Here is a 12693-nt window from a genome sequence, read left to right on the forward strand (position 1 = left end):
TTAATTGACATGATTAAAAATTAAAAGAAAGAAAAAACCAGATATAATACAAATGCATGGTAGAGATAATTAAGTTAGATAATGGTATACAGAAAGAAAACCAGAAAACATTTAATAAAAGTGAAGAAGCAATTGTTAGTCCCTCAAAGTGATCCTATGCTTACTTTCTATTTTCATTTATTCATTTTCTGCTTGTTTGATTACTTTTAATTATCTTATTTTTTACTGCTCCTAATAATGAACTTTTAGGCATCTGTATTATTCCTTTGATGGTATGGAATTATTTCATGAAAGTTAATCACAGCATTATAATATTCTGCGTGTTCTCTTAATTTAATAATAAAATAACATGTCAGTCGTCATTTTACAGCACGTCAGTATACTAGCCAACAGAAAGCAAGACTATATCAAGCTATTTTACAAAAGTAAGAATTATAATGCTTTCTACATGTACGTTTAGAACTCAGCACTGCAACCAAAAAAAGGTCCGTTAGTTACGGCCATGAACTGCACCAGCCATGTAGTAACATTACCAAACATTTAGTAACTTATAGTTCAAACAATCACATACTTCATGATTATTGTTTGAACGAGCCTTTGGTGGTATTTCTGTAAATAGTAATGATTAAACCATTAATTAGTAGTGCCCCTAATCATCCGAGCACTATATACTGTTTAGTAATTTTTTTAACACGTTAATTATGAAAAATATTCGGTAAAGCAATACATAGCATAAAAGTTTATATAGCACTGATTTTTTTTTTCAGCACACTTGAATAGTTCATGTTAAATTGTCTCTAAGGAGACTTGTCTAAGCTTTTGATTCAAGATAGAGAAAGCACAGGTTTTTTTTTTCTATCAAATATGTAGTTGATGTAAATCCAGGTTAATGGGCGGTACATCATGTATATATTCATGCGATTACATAATTTCTTTACAACGTTCATGGGTTTTGATACAGTGAAGTTATATTTACCATGCCTTTTAATATAATTCATACAAAAACAATTTTGAATATATAATAAATGAAAGCTCATGTAAAGGAATAATGTTAGCATGTTAATTCTTTGATGATTTTTAAACTTTAAAAAATAAAGGTGCTATGTATGTTTTAATGAGCTGCATTAGAAAACTTTTAATATTTATTACCAAAGTCTTACAAACATAAACTCAAAATCAGCTAATTTTTTTTTTTTTCATTTAAATTCTAGTATACTTTATTTATTGCTCAATGAAAAGTATAGTGTAACGGTATTCAGTATGAAAAACTTTATTAGTTTTGTGTGCATTGACTATGAAGATTAACTGAAAATGATCAGCATGGATAAATAATGTATTTTCGATATATTTTGTATCCTGCTTGACAAAGATTCCTAAATTACATAGCTCGATTAAAGCATCTTTATCTACTGCTTTTTAGCAACCAGAGCAGTTCTCTGTATCATATTCATATTTATCCACCACATGATGCTTCTAAAGAACTTTACCCTTCTGAATTCCGCTCACGCCCTTAAAATCTTTTCTAGCAGCTGCAATTTTTTCAGTTTAAAATTGCACACAGAGCTACTAGACTGCTGCACCAACAATTTTGATGGCCTCCACGACCATCAACAAGCTCTATTTTCTCCTTTTAATTGGGATAGAGAATTCTGGGATTTTTCCCAAGTGGTGGCAAAATATTATTTTACCTGCTGATAATTGGCACTTATTAATTTATCAGATAAAATGAAAAGCGTGTTTAGTCTTTCAAATCGTCCAAATTTTATAATTATTTGAAAATATTTGCTGTCGCCGTTCCCAAAGAATCAACTAAATTAATTACAGCCGGAAAAATGGGGGAAACAACGTAGGCTAACCTTAAGTAAAAGGCTGTGATAACTACAAAGATATTTGATATCGGGAATGTAAGCTTTGTAATTTCGACAGTCATGAAAGAAAAGAGGTTCGCAAACAATGTATGCAATATCCACGATGATTATAAGTATTTCGGTCCATATAATCTGTATAACCACAGCTGGCCGATGATATGTCAACCTTGTTGAATTATGATTATACTTACGAGCATAATTTGCATGTGTCCATTTCTTTATGAATGCCAAGAAGTTCAGATACAAATATTACATTCACAGTTGATATCTAACATTGATTTCTGGTGCATCTACTGACTTTATTACTCCATATTTTCCTAAAGCTACATGACACTCTTTCTAATCAGTTAGATACATTGAAAGATTCTTGCTCACATCTACTGGGCGCTTGTTCCAAGTATGAAGAAAATATTGTTATCTACGTTAAGAAAATTTTCCATTAATTTAGTCACCTCTAGTCTATTTTGTCTAGTCAGATTTTGACGGTTTGCATTCCTGTGGCAGTACAACAATCCCATTCAACATTATTATTGCTTACATCTAGGTACGTATCTATTGCAACATTCATTTCATTTGCTCTTTCTTCTCAGTTATTTTCCATACTTTCTGTAAAAGAAACAATGCTAAGAAGTCTCTAAGTACGGAGGATAAGTGCAGCCATTACAATATAAACACCAATTTCATGATACAAGTAACCCTTACAGCTATAGAATTTTTGCCAAAAGTCTTTCCTGAAGGGTTTGTGTTATTCACGAGTGATGCCTTCTTAATCTTAACTAAAAAGGCTTCTCTTTTATTAAACTTAGCGGTACTGTGCCTAAACAGTGAGTTATACGGTGTTGAATATCAACGTTATGCATTTTTACAATGAACTTTGCGAAGATACAAGTCTTCAACTCAGTTTCTTGTAGTCACCTATATCACCTTTTTTCCATTAACTTTTATGACTCTCTTATATTTCGTCATTTCGAATTAAATGCATCGCCTTTGAAATGTTTTACAAAACGCTAAAGTTGTTTTCCACTATCTTTATTAAGTTTATTTAGCGATGTTCTCTTTTATGTTTACTATGCAAGTACATCATTCATACAATACGAAAAAAACTTTGCTTCACATTTGAAACTAAAGTCTAAATAAGTGCAGGCTACCATGCAATGGTCAGTCACACCCGAGACAGTAGAGCAGAGATCAGAATGACATGCATACATAGTTACAGTATAGTTTTCTAAACAGAAATATGTCCATACTAGTCAGGGCATATTCTTCTAAAGAAAATAGTCATTATACACATATAAAATACATCTTTGCACCTGTCTGTATTCTAAACTTTTCTATCTGTACTTTCTAGTTTACTGATGTCGCATAAACTCCAACAATTGCAATGAGAGCCGGTTTTACTCATGTAAACTGTACAGTTATACATATTTCAGCATTACAGAATTTAATACTCTTTTACTCTTTTACTTGTTTCAGTCATTTGACTGTGACCATGCTGGAGACCGCCTTTTAGTCGAGCTAATCGACCCCAGGATTTATTCGTTGTAAGTCTTGTCATTCGATCAGTCTATTTAGCCGTACCGCTAAGTTACGGGGACGTAAACACACCAGCATCGGTTGTAAAGCGGTGTTGGGGTGGGGGACAAACACAGACACACAAACATAAAACACACACATACATATATGTATATACATACATACGACGGGCTTCTTTCAGTTTCCGTCTACCAAATCTACTCACAAGGCTTTGGTCGGCCTGAGGCTATAGTAGAAGACACTTGCCCAAGGTACCACGCAGTGGGACTGAACCCGGAACCATGTGGCTGGTAGGCAAGCTACTTACCACACAGCCTCTCAATGCCAGTTTCATTATATTTGCAAATTTATTTCCGCAATATAGTTTTGAAGTCGATGCACTTTTACATATCTCATTAATAGATATAAATAAAATACTATTTAATGCAATGGAACTCGAGCAGTTCGAAAAGGTTTGAAAAAAATAAACTTTCACACTGAAGATATAGTCAGCGGTGGGTGAAATTTGGCCTTCAACCACGTTATATGGTTATTATGATCAGTTAATAGAATTATATGGCCATCGTACTCTTGTAACAATGTTACTGATTAGTTATACATATCACGTGAAATTTGAAAATGTAAAAATCAAGAAATAATCTAAAATAATGAGTAATTTTTATGCATTGTACTGGAAATGAAATTGAAATACACGTATAATATTTCACAAATTATCAAGTATGAATTAAGTTGTCCCCAGTTTTGTTGCAGGGATCAAGAACGTAAAAGTTAGACACGTTGCAGCCTAAAGTGACTGGTGAGTTTAATCTCGAACGAGATTTAAATAACCAGCCAGTATGAGTAATTGAAACCTCATCCGCTCAATGAAAAGGAAATAATACACATGCATTAAGTTCTCATTAGGTTAAAAACTAGCTATTTATATTAAACATACACCGCTACATATGTATGTATATCTATATATGTACAAGTGCGTAGGAATGCATTTCCTATTATATATTATGCAGATCTGAAAACGTCTTAAATACTTTCAGGTTTGACTTCATTATTACAACATATATATAAACGTATGTATGTATGTATGTATGTATGTATGTATGTATGTATGTATGTATGTATGTATGCATGTATGCATGTATGCATGCATGTATGTATGTATGTATGTATGTATGTATGAGGCGGAAAGTGAATGTAAAATAATGAGATGCTCTATTCAAATATATCATAAAGAATGGTTTTGTTAATGTATTTTTGTACTTATACATGCGTACCTGCAGAGGATATGGGTGTATACAAAAGACATAATATAGAAATATACACTGCAACTATATTACAAAAAAATATGTATAAATATCTTTCGGCATATTCAAAAGGATTTGCAAAGATACTAAATAATTTATTTAAAAAAGTAAGTTTATTCTCTCAAGCACTCGAGTTTTTGTTCACATTGGCATTCAGCTATATACATATATAGTTACTGCTTGCATGGCACTAACAATAGCAATGGGAAGTACTACTATATTGCTTAAGGAAAAACTGTTGAAATATTGCTCGCTGCATCAGGCTTTTGCAATCACTCTCAGATGCACGCACACACAAGCACACGTGCAAACATATATATGCATGTACGCATGTGAGTATATATACATATATGTGTATGTGTATCATATAATGAGAATGGTAAGACATAAGCAACTAAATAATATCATACGCGGTACAAATATCATCTGCTACAGAAATCAGGAGATATATTTATTCTCAAGAAGAGACAGCATGTTCTGATTTCACCTCACGACTGTCTGATCGTGTGTATAGCAATCAACCAGCCGTCTTATATACATGCACTCAGATTTTTATTTACTTCGTTGTGGCACTCCGTCGGTTACGACGACGAAAGCTCCAGTTGATCCGATCAACGGAATACCCTGCTCGTGAAATTAACGACACAGACACGTGTACCCTTGGGGAGATTCAGCGTGACACCGAGTGTGACAACGCCGGCCTTCTGAAATAGGTACAACAAAAACAGGAAGAGAGAATGAGAGAAAGTTGTGGTGAAAGAATGCAGCAGGGTTCGCCACCACCCCCTGCCGGTGCCTCATGTAGCTTTAGGTGCTTTCGCTCAATAAACACTCACAATCTGTCTAGGAATCCAAACCGCGACCCTACGACCGCAAGTCCGCGGCCCTAACCACTGGGCCACTTCGCCTCCACTTTTATTTACACACTTATATTCCTATAGAGAGAAATTCGAAATGCTTCTCTTCATTAAAATCTGAAATATATTCTTATGCATACACATACAATCAAGATTTCTAGCTCTTAATACTTCAAGTAGACGGCGAATTAAGTATTTGTCTAATAGTTGATCCATCGTTGAACAACTGATGATTTTACGTACCTCGGTTCTGAGATAGCCTCAACTGAAATTTATGTAAACACTCGGATAGTCAAAGCATGGAAGTTGTCTGCAAATCCTAAAGAGAATATTTTTTTCTGTGCAACGGTAGAGTCAGTCATTCTACATGGCGCAACAACCTGGAAACCAAGCAACTGGATATTAATATTAGTATTAATATTAATGATAGTCTTAAACATATCTTGAAGACCTCTTCCCACCAAGAAACAGTTATATTCAAATTTCCTGATTATTTCAATCATTATAAAGGAAAGCGACCTTGTTGACGTAGTCCAAAGGTGTGCAGAGCATTACGTTTGAAACCAGCCTGGTTGCAGGAGCTGCCAGAGAGTGTCGAGTCGACCACTAGACTGCTAACGGGGCTCCACTCCGGATTTCTTTGAAGGTCCTTTCATTTCTGTATCCCTAGGTAGCGGCCCATACCAGTTACTGTCAGCTGGAGCCAGCTGAGCCTGAGACTCTTGTCAGGCAGGGTCGTCCACATATATATTATATACATATATACATATATCATATACATATATACAATATATATATATATATGTATATATATATATATATATATATATATATATATATATATATATATATATATATATATATATATATATATATATTATATATATATATATATATTTATATATATATATATATATATATACATATATATATATATCATATATATATATCATATATATACATACATATATATATATTTATATGTATGAATATACGTGTCTGTGTATGTGTATATATGCATGTACGTTTGCAGGCATTGTATATACATATATGTATACCTGCATATTATCTGTGTGTGTGTGTGTGTGTGTGTGTGTGTGTATGTGTGTGTGTGTGTGCGTGTGTGTATGTCTGTGTGTACTCATATACATATATGAATGACTCAATAACCCAGTGGAAAGTTTAATTCGTGGTGTGTCTGAGATATTGAAATTGATATCTGATTTATATCGTATCATGTGACGGTGAGTATCACGCGCTGTCTGTGTCCAATTTTTTAATGTCGTTTATTTTATTTTTATGATACCTAGGAGACATATAGTATGTTGATTTTTCCAAAATCAGCTGGTGGTGTAATATTTACTGTATCAGATAGCAGAATCGATGCTGCATTATGTTCAAATTCGATGTACATTTTCTAATGTATGTATATGCACGTCTTAAACAATGTTCTTAGTCTATCATGAAAGGGCCCGTCGCGCAATGCCATGCTGTAAATATTTTCCATAACACATTCTATAGGATTACTACTGTGCCCTATGTGGCCTTACTCCTGTTAAGTCATATATGCGTGACGTTTCTTCACTAGTTCTAGTAAAGGAGAGGATTTCGCAAGAAATCTTTGAACTATTCAAGGCTTGTTATGCAAACAACCCAGTACCTTTGATGAACTGCTGAACAAATAAGTGTTAAGTGTGGTATTGCATGTCTTGGGTGACAGTATAAAACATCAGCTTATGTAGTCACATTCTCATTCAGCTGCAACCATAATATATTTCAATTAACCCTTTAAATTTAATACAATGTGCTTGCAGCATAAACACACACAGACGCACGCACGCACAAATATACATGCACACAGACATAGACACACACACATATGTATGTATAGCCTGGTTTAAAACTCACTATACGTATGTTTCGGAAGAAAGTATTAGACGAGTATACAGTGTTAATAAGGAAAGGAGATGAACACAGGAAAAACGCTAATGAAGTTCATGGCCTAACATAACCATCGCTTTCCCTTGTCATATATATATATATATATATACTATATATATACTATATATAGGCTCTCCATTTGATTTTCTTAATTAAAAATAAATAATATTGCTTTACATTTAAGATTCACTTCTTTAAAAAGGTTCCTCAATGTCAACTTCCGGTATTGACGTAACATCGGCAAAAAGCTTTCACTCTTTATTTTGTGTGTGAGTGTGTGTGTGAGTGTGTATGAGAGAGAGAGAGAGAAACTAAATACTACATACACACCGCTCTCTCCCTCTGTCTCACACGCATACACACGCACACACACACCCCTTGACTCACTCACACACTGTCTCTTACAAACACACACATACATAAATGTATACAAACATATTTACAAAGACACACGTGTGTATGCGCGCGCGTGCGTGTTTGTAAGACACAGAGTGTGAGTGAGTCAAGGGCTGTGTTGTCATATGCGTACATCCAAAGATGTAAGTACATTTATGCATGTACGTATACATGACAACAAACCTCTCTCTCACACTCACACTGTGTCTCTTACAAACACACACATACATAAATGTATACAAACATATTTACAAAGACACACGTGTGTATGCGTGCGTGCGTGCGTGGGGAGTTCCACAATCGCCATTTATTTCAATTACTCTTGTGAGGATATTCACGTAAATCATTTTTTTCATTTAATCCCCATTTTAATTTTCGTAAAAGTTTCCAAGTACCAATGAGGCTTTTTGGCACATCTTCAATTTCCCCATTCATGAGAGGCCCCCAGCCATCTATCATCTAAGAGTCCATCCACAGAATATCCTCTCAAATTTCTATACAGCATATTTTGCCTTTTTTTCTTCAAGTATATAAACAACAATTTCTTGCCCGAGCAACGCCGGGTACCTCTGCTAGTATATATATATATATATATATATATATATATATATATATATATATATATATATATATATATAGATAGATAGATAGATAGATAGATAGATAGATATATATATATGTAGATATATATATATACATATATTTATGTACATATATACATGCATATATATATGTGTATGTACATATATATACATAAATATTCATATTTATATACATATATATACATATACATATATATGTAAATATATATATACATATATATATATATATATATATATATATATATATATATATATATATATATATATATATATATATATATATCAAGGTTTGAACAGAATGAACTGAAGGAGAAAGCAGAGCAAAGGAGAAACTAGACGAAAGCTTAACGGATAGGAAATGTAGACAAAGACGCGATACATGGAATATTCTCAGCTGAGTTTTCCTTGCCGGCCAATGACAGAAAAATATCATAGTAATTTCGCGCCATTATCTTCAAGGTCACTCAAATTGCAGGCGTTAGTGCTATTATTAAGCATATTATTGTGCATATATAACGGCACGAATTGTTATGGATGTGTACAACAGAAGAAAAGAATAATTGTTATACGTATACCACAAATAGGACACAAAGATCTTTGCAGCTGTCGAACGAAAGTGGTATTGCAGAAAGTTAAACGCTGTACGTCCTAGAGGATATATATATATATATATATATATATATATATATATATATATATATATATATATATATATATATATATGTATATATTATTTCCCTGGAGAACATTCTTTTCTTTTGTAGCTTGACCGTTGATGGTCGATGTCTATCGTAAAGGATGTCCTCTTTGTGGTCACATGTATGTAAAATAACTTTTCTGAATTTTCAGAATTTTCTTTATTTATATATATATATAACTGCAACTACAATACCTTTACATATTTTATATTCTATTTCTACTTTTATTCTCTTATTTCCCTCTATTTAACCACCTCACATCGTCTTTGATGAAGGGATATCCATTTCCCAGAAACAACTGTAAGACCATATCTATATCTTTTTCCTTACAAATGTCCTGAAAACTCCTCACAGTCTTGACTTTGTGATCGCATTTTGTCTAATATATATATATATATATATATATATAACTGAATCTCATTCAATAAATATGTATATATACGTGTTGCGTATGTTGTTGGTATTTTGGCGTCACTAGCATTAACTATATATTTTCTCAGAATTTATATAATTTATATGACGTACATTTAAAAATAAAATGCTGTCATATGACGGAGATTCTTTTCCAGTGTTTAGCAGGTAGATCAGTTATGTTTAGATTTTGTCGTTGTTCTAAGAAATTAATTATTACATTCACAAACCGGAAAATAAAATGACAAACAAGCATAACTGAACGGAAGACCATTTCAGAAACTGAAAGTAAGTGAATGGAAGAGTGGCTTAATATTTCAAGACTTTATAATTTTTTTATTAGAATTATTAATCGCGAATCTAAATGCTAACAAACGCTTAATAACAGTCCAATGTGCTTTTTTTTAAATAGATTGTGGTGGTGTATATAACAAAGAACGAGGTAATCTAGCTTCTCCTAATTGGCCCCGAAATTATCCCCATAACCTTCACTGTGAATGGGTCATCACAGTGCCAATTTTTAAGGTAAGAATTTTCTTTTCTTTATATGTATATATATATATATATGTATGTATGTATGCATGTATGTATCGAGAGATAACATAGAAAGATAAGTAGATAAATAGTAAAATGATGGATAAATATTTGTATCTAGATGCATATGTTCGTACAAAACTATATATTTAATGTATATACATACTTCAAGATTAATATTCGACTTGAAATACGTGCACTTTTATATATATGATAATTATCAAGACACATTAAAAGACCTTTATAGAATTTTTATGCTGCTTTTCGAAAGCATAGTATTACAATAACGAGTGGAACAACCTAACCACATAGTTACACGTCTCCGTATATTCTATCCCGTATATGCATACACACACACACACACACACACACACACACACACACACACACACACAAGCATACATACATACATACATACATACAACAGTTTGTCTTACATGATTTCAATTCAGCATATCTCTACGTATCTGTATGAAACATGCATTTATATGTGATGTGTATGTGTGTGTTGTGTGAATGTGTGGAAGCATGTATGTATGTACGTATATATGTATGCATGTATTATATATGTATGTTTGTGTGTGTGTAAATGTGTGTGCACACATGATTGTTTACATGACAAATTACGATGAACTAAGAAGAATCAATAAGTGAAGTTTTTTCTCGAATAAAGTTCACGTCACTTACACAGTTCAAAAATTGGTTAAATATTTCCTCACTGAATTCACATAATGACAAAAGTTGATTTTCTTACTATAATTTTATTTTGATATTCAATCAAAAGAGGACTCCAGTTTAGTAATATTCTCTCTGGAAAATTATCAATTCCTAAAGTTCTTAACTAATCAACGTCTAAAGTTTTCTTCAAGTAATCAATTTCTTCAATCTCTAGAATATATTCTGTGTAATAATTGTGTGTCTAGAATGAAAATTTCTTTCCCCAAAGAGATAAGACGCGAGAATTGAACAAAACTTTTATAAGAATTTAACGAAATACTTAACAGACTAATTTACGAATGTTATCGCCTCTTAAGATATTACTGAGGTTGTTAAGTAAAAAAAAAAATAGCATTTCTAAAAGAAATATCAAGTAGATTAAGGAGAAACGAAATTAGTTTTGCCATTCACGCTTTAAAGAAATAATCTTACAGTTGAGGCTCCAAGGAACTACATACGATGTCGCTCAATCTTCTGGATATAATAGGGAAATTTCATCCAATCAAACCTTGTCGTCGTAAAACTAGAAAGACATACAAAATCAAGCATATTTAAAAAGCTGGAATAATCAAAGTTGGACTGCTATTGCTCATGATCTGAAATTCAAAACCAATGCATGAATACATACAAACATATATGAATACACACATACGTACGTACGTATATATAAGATTATCGCTCCATTTCCTGGGATAATGATGTCCCTTCCTGCTTCCTCGTTGTCTATGGCATTTCTGATCGTGATCTCTCAAATTACTTTTCAGTCCCGCTGCTTTGTAATCGAAAGCTTCCAACTTGTTTATTTGGGATACGTAGCCAATGGACTTCGAGTAGATGGCGTGACAAATGACATGAGTACCCCTCTCTGTCTCCTTGATTAGTCCCTAGTAACAGATTGAAGGGTGATAACCAGTTGTCACTCAAAACCGCAGCTGTTGTATTAGTGTCCGCCACCTGCAAGGATTTTGTAACCACAACTAAAGGTGGAGTCATTACTGATGGTCTTTATGGTTTTTTTTTTATGTACATGCTAATTAACCAATAGCTTGGAACTCCTAAAACAGGTCCCCACTACCGGATGTGATTTAAAGTCATATCCAGCACACGAATACAAACACGCATACATACGTTCAACGCACACGCACAACCATACGCACAAACACATAGACACACATATATATGTATACGTACAAATGATGGGCTGCTGCAAAGTTTCCCTGTAGCTATTCCACTTAAATGCACTTGAGCAACCCACGGGTATATTCGAAGCATTTTACACAAGGTGCTACTTAATGGGACTTTACTGAACCAAGTGTTGATTAAGAAACAATTCCTTACCATAGAGGAATTGTTGTTGGCGGGTATGTGTATCTGTAATTTCTGGGGTGTACGCTTGTGTTAGTGTATATGTGTCTATATGTGTGTGTCCATGTATGTACATGCATGGCTATATGTGTATGTAGAAGTATAAGGTTTCCGTGTATGAGGTAGAGGGGAATTACATGTATGTGCTTGTACTAAATTTAGTATATGTGTGTTGTTTATTTGTGCGATAGATAAGAAGATATTTACAGCAAAAAAGTGAATAACACGTGCACACTACACGCGCTCACAGACACATATACATAATGCATGCGTATATATTTATACGTGTGTGTATATATATGGTGATTGTCTACTCCTTATGTAGAGTTTGACCACCTCCTGTACCTACGCCCTAGAACCATCATGGCATCTGATGTGGCTTTTTAAACCAGATAAGGTTCTGAAAAGAGACCTGCATAGATTGCACATCCGATTTGGACGACTAAGAGCAGCAGATAAGTTCTGATGTT

General features: G+C 33.3%; 1 protein-coding gene across 2 annotated transcripts in view; it reads left to right on the forward strand.

Annotated features, from left to right (window-relative positions):
• LOC106869508 (uncharacterized) overlaps positions 1–12693 on the forward strand; it is a 1059538-nt gene that overhangs the window by 849326 nt on the left and 197519 nt on the right. For both annotated transcript variants that reach the window (XM_089352454.1, XM_089352457.1), the window contains exon 7: positions 10020–10132. In XM_089352454.1, the coding sequence (XP_089208580.1) occupies positions 10020–10132 (113 nt within the window). The remainder of the gene's footprint in view (positions 1–10019; positions 10133–12693) is intronic.

This window comes from Octopus bimaculoides, chromosome 1, assembly GCF_046866305.1.
Source record: "Octopus bimaculoides isolate indiv1 chromosome 1, ASM4686630v1, whole genome shotgun sequence".
Classification (NCBI taxonomy): domain Eukaryota; kingdom Metazoa; phylum Mollusca; class Cephalopoda; order Octopoda; family Octopodidae; genus Octopus; species Octopus bimaculoides.